General features: G+C 40.1%; 1 protein-coding gene across 1 annotated transcript in view; it reads right to left on the bottom strand.

Moving 5' to 3' along the window:
* Positions 1 to 17883, bottom strand: part of LOC149458638 (inter-alpha-trypsin inhibitor heavy chain H3-like) — a 123780-nt gene that overhangs the window by 31640 nt on the left and 74257 nt on the right. Inside the window, exons 16-17 of the mRNA XM_089681904.1 lie at positions 15560 to 15568; positions 4408 to 4417 (exon numbers count right to left, since the gene is read on the bottom strand). Of these exons, the coding sequence (XP_089538030.1) occupies positions 4408 to 4417; positions 15560 to 15568 (19 nt within the window). The remainder of the gene's footprint in view (positions 1 to 4407; positions 4418 to 15559; positions 15569 to 17883) is intronic.

The raw sequence follows: 17883 nt of genomic DNA, 5'->3' as shown, positions 1-17883 counted from the left end.
TTAGAATTTAGGACATTCACCTAAATGATCTAAAGTAATTTCTTCTTTTCTTTGGTCTTAATTGGAAACCATAGCAGGTGTCATGGACTAAATGATCATGAGTTTTGTTCTCTGTCCTTGAGAAACGTATGTCTTGATCTATCTGCCCAGAAAATAATGCTATGAAGATTATATAGTCCATATTACTCTAAAATGTCAACAAATTCTGGCCCCAGAAACCATTGTTTAGAGAAATACATACTGTGGTTGATTTATTAAAGGCAAGCAAGTTTGCACTTTGCAAGGACATTTTTCCTTGACTTAGTGAATGCAGGGAAGCGGTGATGTCTTCCACCATCCATTTTTACAAAATTTGCTAAGCTCCGGAGAAAATTCCCTTGCAAGTGAAACTTTCCTTGAGAAATGAATGGCTTACTTGCCCTTAAAAAAATTAACAGTAATGTTAACCTTTAAGACCCAATTACATATACCCAAGGCACTGACATGAGAACCCAACATCTATTAGAACCTGGCATTATAAAGTTATTGCTCTTTTAAGTGTATGCCAAGATAAAGTAAAAAAAAAAAAGAAGTACATCTCTGCAATACATGCACATGTTCAATCTCTCTAAAGACCCAGCAAGTACAGAAAAATACCTGTTAATCTGCCATAAATGTATTCAGCATACTGTTGTGATTTGGCAACACAGATTTTTTGTGGACTGAGTCTTGTCAACCCTGCCCAGTTTATTCTTCTAAATTACTCAACCATTCCCACTCTTAGACCCCTAAAACATAAAGGTTTTTCATTCGTCCGTCAAGATAAGAACTCAAAGGACTCTGAAATAACACAACAAGGGTGTTCAGGATACACAACAGTTCTGAATTTCTAACAAGAACAGCAAGCTTCTTCTATACTTATCAAAGAGATATAACAAAATGCTTTATAACATACTTACCCCAATTATAAGGTGTCTGAGCTGTTAAAAAACCATAAGCAAGATATATTTTAATAACAGAAGATGCTTTACACATAATAATCATAAGAACATTTGTGGCTCTTACCCAGAGAAACGTATGTCTTGATCTATCTGCCCAGAACATAATGCTATGAAGATTATATAGTCCATATTACTCTAAAATGTCAACAAATTCTGGCCCCAGAAACCATTGTTTAGAGAAATACATACTGTGGTTGATATATTAAAGGCAAGCAAGTTTGCACTTTGCAAGGACATTTTTGCTAGTGAATGCAGGGAAGCGGTGATGTCTTCACCATCCATTTTTATGAAATTCGCTAAGCTCCGGAGAAAATTCCCTTGCAAGTGAAACTTTCCTTGGGAAATGAATGGCTTACTTGCCCTTAAAAAATTAACCCTACTGTTTCCATGTGCTTTACTATATGCTGCAGGCACAAGCCAAAGTGCAAATTATGCTATGACAGGCCACATTGGTTAACACTAGTGTCACTCCCTGAGGGCTAGCCATAGACATTAGGAAACAGTCAGACATCCATGCACAATTAAACCTCTCAACAAACATCTACAAGCCTGTTTCTCCCCAATAAAGCCCTTTAACCACATGGGTGTTCTAGGGGTAATTAAATGATAAGAGGGAGCTATACAGGATCACTCCCTGCACAGCAAAATCAATCAGGTTTTTCCATGATCAAGTTGTTCCTGAATATACTTGTGTGACACTGCACTGCATTGACACTGCATTGTCAGACAGACATTGTATGTGTATGATTACCACTAGTAAGACCCATCCCCTCTTTAAAGTCTCTCTAGGGCAGAATTCTTGCTCTAATATTTACATAAAAGGCACATAGCTCACATTTGAAAAGCAGAGACTGCAGCATCCTACTTGGTTTTCTTTGTGGTGGATATGTTTTATCGTGGTCATGCTTTGCTGCTATGAGTTCTGCAGCCCTTCATAGCCCGATTGAAGATATTTTCCTTCATACCTCTGGGGTGGGTGTTATTTCTAGAGCTACTCACCTCCTGCCTTCACACACAGATCATAGACCAAGATCAGAGCCACTAAGAGTAATGTTAACCTTTAAGACCCAATTACATATACCCAAGGCACTGACATGAGAACCCAACATCTATTAGAACCTGGCATTATAAAGTTATTGCTCTATTAAGTGTATGCCAAGATAAAGTAAAAAAAAAAAGAAGTACATCTCTGCAATACATGCACATGTTCAATCTCTCTAAAGACCCAGCAAGTACAGAAAAATACCTGTTAATCTGCCATAAATGTATTCAGCATACTGTTGTGGTTTGACAACACAGATTTTTTATGGACTGAGTCTTGTCAGCCCTGCCCAGTTTATTCTGCTAAACTACTCAACCACTAACACTCTTAGACCCCTAAAACATAAAGGTTTTTCATTCGTCCGTCAAGATAAGAACTCAAAGGACTCTGAAACAACACAACAAGGGTGTTCAGTATACATGACAGTTCTGAATTTCTAACAAGAACAGCAAGCTTCTTCTATACTTATCAAAGAGATATAACAAAATGCTTTATAACATACTTACCCCAATTATAAGGTGTCTGAGCTGTTAAAAAACGATAAGCAAGATATATTTTAATAACAGAAGATGCTTTGCACATAATCATAAGAACATTTGTGGCTCTTACTCAGAGGCAGACTGACAACTCATGGGGCCCCCGGGCAATAGGGGATCATGAGACCCCTGTGTCCTTGCCCAAGCTCAAAAAAGCCTATGAAAAAGGTACCAGGGGCATTTCATGGGGCCCCCTACTGACCCCGGGCCCTCGGGCAGTGCCTGAGTTTCCAAATGGTCAGTCCGCCTCTGCTTTTACCACTACACAAGTAAAGTGAAAGACTACATGTTGTATATGGGAAGATATAGTCTATGCTAGGATTGAGAAAACTCCATACTCATATATTCATAATCATTCAGAGGGATGCTATAAAGAAATGACCCATCAAAACTACTTGGTAATGAACAGCAGCTTATAAGAATCGTGTAGACCTCTGCAAATTTTGATGATGTAAATCAAAAAAAGGTAGCGCTTATTAAATCAACTCAATAATAATCAAATAATAAATAAATCAACCCTTATTTGATGATAGTGACAAAATAAATAAATAATAAATATTATAAAATTATATGTGAATTTCATGAATAAATGTGCTTCAAAAATATAATTTAAGTTTTTTTGGCGCTGTATTCACTTATATGTTGTTATATTAAATTTTGATGATGCTCTCAAGAGCTTATTAGCACATTTATTACATTAAAGTGGATCTTCACCACTGCATCACTCCCCTCTCCCTGCCTCTTTTCTGTGCCACCATCTTAAAAAATCCTGGGACCTGGCAGAGTTCTGTGGTGCATCTGTACACTCTTCGGGGATTTCTGAACATGTGCGCAAATGCCACTGATTGACAAGTTTTCCAACATTCCCATATGTTGGAGTTATGGTGTGGCAAAAATGGGGATTTAACTTCTTGCTGATTGCATAATGCACGTATGTGGAGAAGTGGGCTTTAACGCCTAGCTGCACATATGCATCTACAGTGATCTGAGGTTGTGTTCTGAGAACAAACTCGCTGCTTGCTCCCAGCACACTAACCAAGCTGTCTTTAACAGATTTCAGTCATGGCTTCTAATTGGAAGTTAGTGGGATGGGCTCCTGATCATGTGATAGCTGTGACCAGGGGCGGACTGACCATTTAGTCACTTGGGCATTGCCCGAGGGCCCAGGGTCAGTAGGGGGCCCCATGAGATGCCCCTGGTACCTTTCATAGGCTTTTTTGGGTGTGGTTTGAGTGTGGGAGCGGACACAGGGGCCCCATAATTTCCTATTGCCCGGGGGCCCCATGAGTTGTCAGTCCGCCCCTGGCTGTGAGTGTTAATCACATGGATAGAAAACCTTCTGGCATTAAAGCGCACTTGAAGGGCTGCTGGGAGGCAGCCAGAGAAGGTTAAAGCAAGTTTGTTTACATTGTATTTAGCAGGCTGTTGGTTTTCTATTAGAAACTTCTATTATTACTTATATGCATCACAACAGGTGGGACCCCCCTCTCAGACCTCGCCACTGCATGTTTCCTGGGACACGCATGTGTATGTAATTGGGCAACACATATTAGGTATTCAATGCATGACAGAGTGAGAAATAATTCTAGGGCCTTTAATTGCACAGTAATTTCAAACTGATGAACTAAAAGTTTTTAAAGCATCGTCTTTTGACAATTTGGGGTATCCTATTTGCTTTTTTCACAGACACAGCCAATTTTGACATGAACATAACAAAGCTGTCACCCCCAGCTGGGACAAAGTCAGTGCCCAGGGTGAACATGGCAAACTGTGCCCCCCCCCCCCCCCCCCAGGATGGGGCTAATATTGGTGCAAGGTTTGTAATGCATGTAATGCTTGTGACATGCACTGAAATAGTACTAATGTACCATCTAGCTTTTGAAATGAGGGACATCTCAGGGAACTAGCGACCTGTGGAGTGCGTAGTGTGCCACAATGAAGAGTGGCTGTGCTTAATTATAATTGCTGGGAGGTTGGGCTGCCACCTCATCCCTTTAAACCCGAAAACATATTAATTACACAGGTTCTGGGGCTGATTAAGGTGGTAATTAAACCCATTTTGCGCTTTATCTGCATTAAATTAGCCTCAGAACCTGTATAATTAATGTGTTCGAGTTTAAAGAGATGAGGTGTCAACCCTACCAGGAGGGGGCAAACTGGCACCCCCTGGGTGCCTCAACTGCTGCATCCTTTAACTGCAGAGGGAGCGCCTGGGAATGTACACATCCAGCGGCTGTCATGTTTTGCTTCACAGCTGCAGCATGAATTATATATCCCTTGTCAAACTTGACCCATTCAAGTGAATGGTGCTGCTCTGCAACTGCCCCACAACTTTGTGCAATGGACATGGTTGCGGTATGCTAGTGCAGGGTTGAAGGTGTTAAAGCAGGCAGTTAGGAGGCAATACAATGCCACCTTACAGCCAGTCAAATGCTTCCTGAAGAGCAATCTGACTGCAGATTGCTCTTCAGAGACCAAAACACGTGTGAAACAAGCCCTAAATATTTGTTTTTTAATTCTTTGAAATATAGTTTTTAGAATGTAATTTAACAGCCCTTTGTTGAAATATCAAGGCTCTAAATAGACCCCATGTGGCAACATGTGTTTTGGTGTATGTGAAAAGGCATGTGTTAGCAGATGCAGGGTAGTGCCATTAACAGTTAATTGCACTGCTGCACACCTACTAATGGACAGTGTGTTTTCGTGGGTACCAGGAAAGTCACAATTCTTTGGACATTCCTGACATGGAAAGGTGTGAATCTTGCTTTATAGTGGGCTCACACTGGTGTGCTGTGGTTTGGCTGCAGTGTGATTGTATGTGCGGTTTCAGGAGCGCTCCCATTGAATTCTATTGCACAGTGCATTTTGTGAAAGCCCATCAGAGATGCAGCATGTCGGACTTTGTGGTTTCATGAAAATGCAATGTGTAATAGAATCCATTGGGAGCGCTCCTGAAACTGCAGGTATACCGCACATACAATTACACTGTGGCCACACCGCAGTGCATGGTTATTAGGAATAAGAAAGAGTACACAGGTGTGGGTGGTAAGAGTATGTTTTTATGACGTGCAGAGTGAAGGGAGTGCAGAGAAAGTGCTAGTGCTGCATTATGGGGACAGGACAGTTAGTAGATTGGGATGAAAAGGGTGTAAGACAGACAGCTGTATGCAATGCCCAGAGCTGAGACCACAGGCTGCAGGAGGTGTACAGTGCAGATGTATGGATGGGACAGCAGGTAAAAGAAGGAAAAGGGTTATTGGGAACAGGAGAGAGGAGCAGGAGGATCGGTGCTGACCTACATTGTGCAGGGAAGGTAAAGAGACCTGTAGATGGCTGAAAGTGACCATCAAGGCAGACTGTGAACTGACTCGCGTAGGAGAACTAGCTGGGATCAGGAGCTGGACTCGGAAGGAGAGGAGTGATTGATGGCTGCAGGAGAGATACAGCAGAGTTGTAGTGGCCGAAACAGAAGAGATGGGGAAGTGATACCTTGTGCAGTAATATGAGGGAGAATGACAGTTTCACCTGTCAGACAAGAGCAGAAGCTCCCAGTGCTCCCCCCTCACCACAGATTATGACAGCGCCCAGTACAGGCGCCCCTTCTGTCCCTGGCTTGTCCCAGCCCTGTCCCCCCTCTGCTCAGAATACTACCACTGCCAGGCCATAGGCCAGAAATGGATGTCCATGGGTTCCACCGGGAATGCCTAGCTGGTTCAGCCCTCTTCAGATGGGGGAATCCCGTATCAAATACGAAAATTAAAGAACAGGATGGCGCAAACACCTAGTGCATTACCAGGGATTTATTTGTAAAAAATCCAATAAGTGCCAAGTGGTTACTCACAACAGTAGAGGAAGAAACACAAGATGCCACAATGAATGGAAACTGCATGTAGTCAGGAAACCCTGCCAAGCTGGCAAGCTGTGTTTCGGGGGTGCACTCCCTTCTTCAGAGCTAAGCTGCCAAGCATAAGTCATACTTAGATATACTGTATATACTCTCATCACATTGACCCCTCCAGTTGTCACATACAGGGGAGGGCGGGGTCCAGCCAATGGTAGGTTTGATGAGGTCCGTTTAAAAGGCTATTAAAATATCATATGATATAAATACAGTGGGTAAAATAAGTATTGAACTCATCACTAGTTTTATCAGTAAATATATTTCTAAAGGTACTAATGACTTTAAATTTTCACCATAATATTATTATTATAATAATACAGGATTTATATAGTGCTAACAGTTTGCTCAGCGCTTTACAATATAAAGCTAGACAATACAGCAACGATACAGTTTAATACAAGACGGTTAGGAGGGCCCTGCTCCCTGTTCCCCCAACGGTATCTTTCCTTTGAGACAGTATTGAAAAACTTTCTTGTTCTCATGCTCCAGTAAGTCCCTCAGCTCTTCTCTTTTAAGGGTAACTTTCTGGTGCACCTCTAGATCCAACTTTTTTTTATGTGCCTGTTCTAATTTATGTAACTCTTCCATTACCCCCTTTATTTTCCTCTCATTCTTTTTTTTTTTCATGCCTAAAGCTATCAAGATTCCCCTTATGTACGCTTTATGGGCCTCCCAAATAGTAACCACTGATATTTCCTCTGTTTCATTTATGATAAAAAATTGCTCAATTTCCCACCTTAACCTATTCTCTATTTCAGGGTCTTGTAAAAGTGCCTCATTTAATCTCCATGTAGCCCTTTTATGCTGCTCACACCTAACCGTAGTTTCGCCGTGACAGTAGCATGGTCTGAGATAGATATCACCTCAATCTCAGATTTTATCAGAGATTCCAATTGTCTGTGCTCTATTAAAATATAGTCCGATCGTGAATACGATCTGTGCACTGGCGAGAAGAAGGTATAGTCTCTTTCTCTAGGGTGTTTTACCCTCCATGTATCTATTAATTGATTTTGAAATAATTTATTTTTTAATATTCTCAATTTTCTACTTCCCTCTCTCTATGCACCTGAAGACGCATCCAACCAAGGATCCAAACACAGAATAATATCTCCTGCCGTGATGAGACTACCTTTCTTAAAATTCATTATTTTCCGAGCACCTCTTGAAGAAATACTTCTGGGTTCTTATTTGGACAGTAAATATTAACAAGCGTATATTTTTGTCCCTGTATTTCCCCTCTAAGGCCTAAGTAACAACCCTCTGGATCTACCAGTCTATCCTCTACCTTAAAACCCATATTTTTTGAAAATCCAATTGCAACTCCCTTAGCCTTCTTTATTGTGAGTCCGCGTAATGCCAGTGTGGATAGTTCCTTGAGAATAACCTAACATTTGTATCATAAGACAGATGTGTCTCTTGTAAAAAGACCACATCTATAGATTGATGATATACCTCCCTTAGAACCTTATGTCTATTAGATGGAGAGTTTAAGCCTTTCATATTGTAGGTCATAATCTTGATCGAACTCATGTCTTTTTATCATTTCTCTTCTCTTCCACTCCTTTGGTTACATATAGACAGGCACAAGATGTTTCTTTCATGGACATTCATCCAACACCCTCTCCCCCATCCCCCCTTCCTCAAGCTCCTCCCACCCTCCCCCTGCCTTCAATCCCTCTCCCACCCATCCCTCTTTTAAAAACTCCCTGATTTATATACTGCCCTAGAATCTGATGTGGGTTACCCCAACAAGCAATCACTATTTTAGGGTAAGACTCTGAGCACGAACACCTAACCTGCTCCCCCTCTCCCATCATGGGGGATCCCACCATAAGCCTCCAGATGCCGGCCTACTACATTCCCATACTTAGTATCCCAATTGGGACCTCATAGGAAAACATCAGAGCAGAGAGGCAGGCAGAGGGACAAGAGAGAGAGAGAAGAAAAAAAAAACCAAAACCACCCCTGCGGGGAGCAATATTTACCGAACAATTACCGGACATTGAGTACCCAACTCATATATCCTCCCCGTCCCACTCCTCCCTCTCTCCATCTCCCCTTGCACCCCCCCCCACTACCTCCCTCTTTTATTCACTTGCTGCCAACTATCATTTCTTAATTCAAGTCTCTTATTGGACCCTACTGACCACCCCACCATGTCCACCACCTGCAAGTCTAATTTATCACAGAAGTATTTTAAATCTTCTGGGAATCTTAGCCTGGCCAATTTCCCATCTTTCCACCCAATCAGACATGTCGGAAACCCCCAGTTTTATCGGACCTTCTTCTCTCTTATCTGATCTAATAACAGTTTCAGTGTTCTTCTTCTGATCAGAGTCTCGACGGCTACATCTGCAAAAACTTGCAACTTCGCCTCCCTGAATTTAATTTCGGGAATATCTTGCATCCTTTTCCATATTTTCTCTCTATCTTCATGGTAATGAAAGCGGATTATTAAATCTCTTGGGAGATCTGATGTAATTCTTTGTGTGCATCCAATTCTGTGTACTCTCTCTATTTTTAGGGGTTCAGAATCTGATCTTCCAATCAATGGTTAAATTACACATATATTTTCCCCTCAAATCTTCTTCACCATGAACTTCTGGCAGTCCTCGTATCCTCAGATTATTTAATCTCTCTATTCTCCTGATCCTCTAATTTATATGATAGGTTCCTCTGTTCCCTTCTCATCTCTTCCACCTGCATTTCCAATTTGGTAATCTGCTGGGCCTGGGTTTCCATCTTCCCTTCAACTTCCTCCACTCTTGTTAACATTCGTCCCAAATCGCTGTGAATCACCGCCATTTCATTTTTCATGGAAAGTTCCAATTTTGCAAACATTTCCGCCATCTCAATTTTTGTGGGGATTTATGACATTGTTCCCTGTTGATCTGCCACATTTTGCTCTATTACATTATCCATAAATATAGATTTGTTCATCAAATTTCCGTTTCACACTCCAAATGACAATCTAGTTTGCTTGCTATCATTTTTCCTACTTTCATCCTGTTGTTCCTCAGGGCTTTTTTCCTGTGTTGGCATGTATTTCTTGATTGTACTCATATTTGCATTTGGTTGCGGGGTTTTAACCCCACCTGCCTTAGCAGATCTGCTCCTCATATTGATTGTACTCATATTTGCATTTGGTTGCGGGGTTTTAACCCCACCTGCCTTAGCAGATCTGCTCCTCATATTGATTGAGTTTATCTATGGGAAATCTCTTAAATATCTCTTTTACAGCTCAACCACGCTGTTATTGATCCCTTAGGAGGCACAAATACAGGCCCGAGTAACATATTAAGATGATAGACAAAATTAACACATTCAATTTAACCTCTGAGAATACCCCGTACTTTAGTCTTCAGCCCGCCTGGTCCCTCCTCTCATGTCTGCAGTTCACCAATAACAGGGACCACACAATATTAACAGAAAAGAGAGAAAACTTCATGCCGTTACCCACGGCAATTCATCACCACCATCCGAGCCCGATATCTTGGCTCCGCTTCGTGGTCTCCTGTCTCTTTTCCCTGAATAAGAAAAATTAATAATAGCGCCTATGGTCAAAATTGTATAACTTACTAATAGTGTACCAGCTGCAAAAAATCACCATATATAAAGTGTACCAATAAATAAATAATTTGCGCTAGTAAATGTATATAAATATATATAAAGAAATCATCAAATCATAAGTCCAGAAAAAAATATATATATGCCAATACCACAAAAAAAAATATAAAAAAAAAAACTTTTAGGTGCAAAAAACTTTTGTGCAAAAAAAAAAGTGTCTAATATGAAAATTTTTACCAAAAAACCTTGTTAATATAATGGCAGATCATCCATAAATATATCTTCAGAAACGGAAACTCTGCAACACACCGATCCTCATCGATCGAAATAACAGGATGAAAAACTTTGTAGTTAATCGAAAATCCACTTCTCCAATAGATAAAAGACCACCTTCAATCGTATCCATGGGGGGAAATGCCAAGCACTCGAGAGAAACAGAAAGACTTCATGGTGCAATATTATAAAAACCAATTCCTTTATTAGGTACTCATTGCACTTACTCAAGAGGTGTCCCAGCCGACACCAGCATCAACAGCATAACAGCAATCACATAAACGCAATTTTAGTAGAATAGTTATTTGTGAGCCACCAGGAGTTAACTTACTCTATTATTAGTGTTAATTGTGTGCTTAAGTGAATATTAATTAAATATTGGATCGCCAGGCACTAATTACACCCTCTCTAGGTGTATGAAATTAAACTATGAATTCTTATACTGTACCGTGCTCCAATATTATCAACCTTTTGTGATTAACCTTTTTTGGTTGTGTGAATTTCTTAATATACCACCTATAATCCAATCATTACTTACTTCTATGGTGCTTAAATATACAATTAACATAAATTAATTTATAAATATGAATTAGAAAATTATATGTGATTATAACAAATATTAATAAAAAATTAATGAAAAATTGGAATGTCAATTCTATGTGAATAAAATAATAAAAAATTAATAAAACATAAAAAAAAAAAAAAAAAAGGGAAATGTCAATTATTTTCTTTGAATTTGAGATGGTGGTGTTATTCAATTTAGTTAATGTGATAAGTCTGTGTTGGCAGCTTGAACCTCTCCCTCGTCTCCTCTCCTCTCTTTGTGCTTTCTTCACTGGCTGCTTTGTTTATTCCTCCATATACAGAACATGCAGAGAAGGGAAAAGAAACATAGTGTCTTATCCAGGATATAAGTGATTTATTGCTCTTTGATCTCCCACTCACATTGTGTAAATGTAAATAACGCTTTGAATACAATGTAACAAGATCCTGCTTCAGACAGCCTGGCTGATGTGTTTGCTTGCAGTAAATATACTCGCAGTTCCTCTGTGGATGCGTGATAACGTCACCGCCCCTCCCCTACGCGTTACGCTACAGGGACTCGTAGCTTCCTCTGGGGGATGTGGATGTGGATGTGGAAATTTATTAATTTTTTATTATTTTATTAATTTTTTATTATTTTATTCACATAGAATTGACATTCCAATTTTTCATTAATTTTTTATTAATATTTGTTATAATCACATATAATTTTCTAATTCATATTTATAAATTAATTTATGTTAATTGTATATTTAAGCACCATAGAAGTAAGTAATGATTGGATTATAGGTGGTATATTAAGAAATTCACACAACCAAAAAAGGTTAATCACAAAAGGTTGATAATATTGGAGCGCGGTACAGTATAAGAATTCATAGTTTAATCACATAAACGAGCCTGGCTACTCAGCACATGCGCAGTAGCTGGCAGCCAAAAACGTAATGACGTCACATCAATCAAGCTCCGCCCCTGGAGCCTGATTGACTTCATTACGTTTTTGGCTGCCAGCTACTGCGCATGTGCTGAGTAGCCAGGCTCGTTTATGTGATTGCTGTTATGCTGTTGATGCTGGTGTCGGCTGGGACACCTCTTGAGTAAGTGCAATGAGTACCTAATAAAGGAATTGGTTTTTATAATATTGCACCATGAAGTCTTTCTGTTTCTCTCGAGTGCTTGGCATTTCCCCCCATGGATACGATTGAAGGTGGTCTTTTATCTATTGGAGAAGTGGATTTTCGATTAACTACAAAGTTTTTCATCCTGTTATTTCGATCGATGAGGATCGGTGTGTTGCAGAGTTTCCATTTCTGAAGATATATTTATGGATGATCTGCCATTATATTAACAAGGTTTTTTGGTGAAAATTTTCATATTAGACACTTTTTTTTTTGCACAAAAGTTTTTTGCACCTAAAAGTTTTTTTATATTTTTTTGTGGTATTGGCATATATATATTTTTTTCTGGACTTATGATTTGATGATTTCTTTATATATATTTATATATTTATATACATTTACTAGCGCAAATTATTTATTTATTGGTACTCTTTTCCCTGAATATAGAATCACTTCATGGGGTGGCCTGGGTGGGACTTTGTCCACAATCCCTCACTTAGGAGTATCTCAGGGTCTCTGTTCCTCCTTGAATTGTTCAGCGATTCCTCCTGAGATCTTGTCCACAGTGTTCCTCCTCCTTTCTCTTTCCAGACGGATCTCCAGTGACCAATGCCTTATCCCTCCTGGAGCTTCAGGGATTCACAGCAGTCCCTCTCCTGTGCCATCTCCTGCTCTGTACACTCCACAGGCTGCTCCTCAGCTGCAGCTCTCTGCAGGCATCTCTCACACCTCCACTGACACATCCCACCTGGGCTTCACAAGCCAGGCTGCATCTCCCCGCCCTCTCCGGCAAAACCGCACGAACCTCTCCAGTCCTCCCAATGCCGGGAGCAGCACCAGCTACACCGACGTCTCACAGCCCCAAGCTGCCGCACACAGGTAATGTCCATATGCGGAGTGGGGGGGTTGGATAGTGTCAGGATGACAATGTGCACTTGGCCAGTGTCCGGAGCTCCCTCTCCTTACCGGCTCACTGCTCCATGCTCAAGCCCCTCTCCCCCTAAGATATATTGTATCTTTTGTTTTTAACGCTATTTCTTTCTCTACTTTTGTGAGTACCCACTTGGCACTTATTGGATTTTTTACAATGAAATCACTGGTAAGGCACTAGGTGTTTGCTGCTCTTTTTTGTAATTGCTACGGGATACACCCAATTTTGAGGCTAGACATATTTGCCATTTATTTACTCCATGGAGTCTCGTGTTTTACATTTAGCAGTAAATTGAACTGTAAACTTGTGTTTGAGTGCACTAAAGTTCATTTGAGAGGTTTTTTTTAACTGAAAATACAGATTTTAGAAATAGTTGTGCAAATATGACGTGACGTAACGCGTAGGGTATGCCAATGCCGTCAAGCCGCAAACCGGAAGTGGACGTGCCGCCATTTTGGAAAAGGGATTCCTGTACATACTGTATAGTGAGTTTTACCCTTTAGTGTCCCAGGTGAACACTTTTAAATGTGAGTTCATTTTCAGCATTTTAATAAAGCTAGTTTTTACCTGGCAATATTACACTATATGGAGTATTTTTTCCTATGTTTGTGGAGCATTCTGGAGAGTTTAAAGTGCTGATAGTGGTGCAGATCTATGTACCAGTATACCCTCCCGGGTTAAAGGGAAAAGCATAGTTTGACCAGGCATTAGGGGGTCAAACCTGGAGGTGAGCGCACTAGTGTGTTAGAGGTTGATGTATACTAAGGAGCACCGTATGCAGTTGTGTGATTACACTGATCCACAGCAGATTTAAAGGGACGGTTCACCATTGTTTGGATATTTTTTGTTGCTGGTGTATTTGGAGCACGATATATTGGAGACATACCGCACAAACACAATTGAAGATTTCTGAGACTTAAAGGGACAGTTCACTAATAAATATAATTTATTTGGTTTCTATATCTATATTAAATTCAGCACTCATATGTGCAAGTCTATGGTGATTTATGTGTATGCGTTAAGAATACATTGGATGTAGCACATATTTATTGTCACATACACAATTTCTGTTTCTCTATTCATTTATGCATGTTTATATTATGAGCACCATTTGAGTTTATATTGCTGTGCTACATTTTTTAATTTGATTTATGGTTTACATGTGGGAACACATAATTTGCTAGCTGCACAATTTGTTTTAGAGGAAGTTTATTGCACTGAGGGTTATACATAACTTTCACAATTTGTTTTCTATAGGTTCCTTGCTTTCACAAAATATATGCAAATAGTTTAACAGGCTGTAGAGGTTTATTGCTCTAGGTGCTGTGGTTATGTTTTTTAGAAATCCCAAAAGCTATAGAAACATATAACTTAAATATAGTTACATGCATTATATATATATGCATACCCCATAGTTATTAGACACACCTGTAAATAGTACCTCTATTTATGTAAAAGACACTAATACATCTGGGAAAAACAAAAAAGATAATTTAGTTTTATTTACCATACTGATACTGATAAGGAGGGTTGTAAGCACCAGGGTACTGTGATGGATATGCATTGTTCTGCAATGCTGGAAGAAAAAAGAAACAAAACATCTAATGATGATGTAAAACACTTAAAAAAACTGGGGTACAGAGATTTCTCAATACTAAAGAGGAACATCACATCCTCCCCCCCCCCATCCACCCTCTGTGGTCATTTGTTTTAAGTTTATTCTTGCCTTTTATCCTGAATTCACATACTCCCTCACCCAGGGAATTTGGTATTGTCCTGCTGTGATCATCCACTCAGCTGTCACATACTGGGTCCCATGCTGCCAGCTTCTTCGCTGATGACATGAGGGAGCCAGCTGACTCTTATGGGTTCAGAAAGTAAGCCTCCAATAACACATTTCAGGTCTGCCCTGCTGAAGCTGCAGAATGTGAAAGCCAATGCCAATGATATTTTACTTTGCGGAGGGGAGAGGATTGCTAGGGGGAATGTTTATGTTGTGAATGTTTAAGTGAAGTTCCGCTTTAGGTCAGCTCAAAGAGAATTGGATTCAGTTTAGTATTTAGACAGCAAATCTGCTGTGTACATGATTGCAGCTGAATGCAAGGTGAATGCAAGAAAGCTGCTAAAATCGCTATATGAGAATCACCTTTGCAGTTGAGGGGCTTAGGGCATTCCCTGTGTTGTAAGCTACACTATTCAGTGTATACTGTTGGCCATCACCAAATTTGCCAGAAAACTTTGATTACTTGATGCTGGTCACAATGAAGAACATAATTTTTTTTCCTGAACGTTAAGCGCTCATGTATACTGCAGCTGCTAAACTCACGTTTAGGAGCTGTTCAGCATTTTTTTCAGCAGCCCCTAAACTCACCCTAATGTTTTCCTATGTGTCTATGTACACATCTTCGTTTATAGTCATTTACAGGCAGTTGAGTTTACAGTCGTTTTTTTTAAAGTAACAATATTGCATTCAGATGTCGATTTTATCAGTGTTTCAAAGGCAAAACATTGTAAACGCGTCTAAACGCGGCAAATCACGTTTATAAGCGTTTGCATTTGAAAATTGTTTTTAACTCTTCCAGTTCCCAATGCTGTGCAGAGCCTTTTTTTATCATGAAAAAATGCATGCAAAGAGTTTTCAAGGTGCTCAGATGGACAAAACACTTAACACAGGATTTTCCTACCAAGCTGGTCACACATTGTAATGACCAATTCACACCTCAGACCTCTCCCACCCTTGGAAACAAAAGATATGTTAATGTCCATTCACACCTCAAATTCCTCATGAAGACCTCCTGCCAGGTGACCTTAATGACTCACTCCAGCAGACACCTTCCCACCCTTGGAAACAAAAGAAATGTTAATGGGCAACTCACACCTAATAATCTCAACACATCCTGCTGTCTCTGCTTCTACTGTGTGTATTTCACTGAAACAGTCTGAAATAGTTAATAATTTGCCACTTTTCAGTGCATTCTAGGCATTTGGGAGGTTCTCCTGTGCTTATCTTTAAAAACCGCTTCTAAATGCAAACGCTCATAAACGCGTTATGCAAATGTGGCTAAACAGACGTTTTTTAACCTATGTTTTCCAGCAGTCAGTTTCCATCGTTCAGAAACGTCCCGTGTACATGGGGCCTAAACCTTTGGGAAATCTGTTTTTTCATCTGATATGTGCTTCTTTAGTTAATGATGGGGTGATCCTACTGTGATTCCCACCAGGATTCAGCTGATGTCTGTTGAATATACAGCAATAGGTGATCAAACATCACTTCCAATCCCACAGCATTCTTTCCCTGTGTTGCAGTGTTGTTAAACACCACTATCGTCACTATCGTCTCCTCTTGTCTTTAAATGTTATTAATATATCACAATTGACTTTTTAACACCACTCCACTATGTGGAGTCTGGTTATTACAGCAACAACAAAATGTTAAGATTTTGGTGTGAAGATCTTAATTTCATATAGGTTTTGCACAAGAAAAGATTAGTAGCATTCACAAAAAAAATGTTCACCTATAGTAGGCATGTAAGCAGATGCAGTCTACCTTCTCCACTGCAGGTGGCTCTCAACCGCAATGACACTGCAGAAGGAGAGGAAATCAGGAGGAACATGGTTTCCTGGGTCACTGGGGAAGCTATCCGGGTGGATGCTGCCACCCTATGTTACTCTGGTGGCCATATTGAGTCAGGCAGAGTCTATTTAAGATCCTGGCTCCTGGGATTGGTGTGCATTCCATGTGTGGATAGTGTAGGGACAGGTTATCCATATCTCAGGGACAGTGGATAGCAGTAGTGAGAGGCTCCAGATGAGAATGGAAAGTGTAGGGACATGCCATCCTTCCTGGAAGCCTCCCAATTGGGTATGGCCAGGCCAGGCTAGGCCAGGCTGCATTATGCCCATCAAGAGGAAGGCTGAAACCTGACCACCACTGAATAAGACAAATAAGTTGAAACTTCAAGACAGGGCTAAGAAATATCTAAAGACAGATTTTTCAAAGGTTTTATGAACTGATGAGATGAGAGTGACTCTTGGCGGACCAGATGGATTGGCCCGTGGCTGGCTCAGTAACGGGCACAGAGCTCCACTTTGATGCAGTCGCCAGCAAGGTGGAGGTGGGGTACTGGTATGGACTGGTATTCTTAAAGATGAGCTAGTTGGACCTTTTTGGGTTGAAGATGGACTCAAAATCAACTCCTACACCTACTGCCAGTTTTTAGAAGACACTTTTTTTCAAGCAGTTGTACAGGAAAGAGTTTTAATCTTTCAAGAAGACCATGATATTTATGAAGGACAATGCTCCATAGCATGCATCAAACTACTCCACTGCGTGGCTAGCCAGTAATGGCCTTAAAGAAGAAAAATAATGACATGGCCCCCTTCATCGCCTGACCTAAACCCTATGGAAAACTTGTGGTCCCTTCCTAAATGGGAGATTTACGAAGAAGGAAAACAGTACACCTCTATGAACAGTGTCTGGGAGGCTGTGGTTGCTGCTGCACAAAAAGTTGATTGTCAACAGACCAAGAAACTGGCATACTCCATGAATGGAAGGCTTATGACTGTTACTGAAAATAAGGGTAGCTATATCGGTCACAAATTATTTTTGTAAATGTCAGAAATGTATATTTGTAAATTTTTAGCTGTTTATTTATTATTCTCACTTTAACAGATGAAAATAAACAAGTGAGATGGGAAAATTTTTGTTTTTCATTTAGTTGCATAATAATTCTGCAAACTAATAGTTGCCCAATATTTGTGCACATAGATATTCTCCTAAGAAAGCCAAAACCTCACTTTTACTTTCTTAAACATTCAGGTTTTAAATTATTCTTGTTGACTTTGTGATCAAAAGCCAATGCAATTAAAAGAGAAGCAGGGCCAAGGCTTTTTTGGCAATTCTTCTCTTATGGGGCACAGGAGTGCAATTATTTCTGCACTCCTGTGACCCACATTTAGCTGACAGCAGGCTAAACAGACCCCCAATGTCTTAAT

Source organism: Staurois parvus, unplaced genomic scaffold (genome assembly GCF_062004578.1).
Source record: "Staurois parvus isolate SC_StPar_1 unplaced genomic scaffold, SC_StPar_1.0 ptg000282l, whole genome shotgun sequence".
NCBI lineage: Eukaryota > Metazoa > Chordata > Amphibia > Anura > Ranidae > Staurois > Staurois parvus.
Note: the sequence above shows the minus strand (reverse complement) of the source record. Positions and strands in the feature narration are given on the sequence as shown.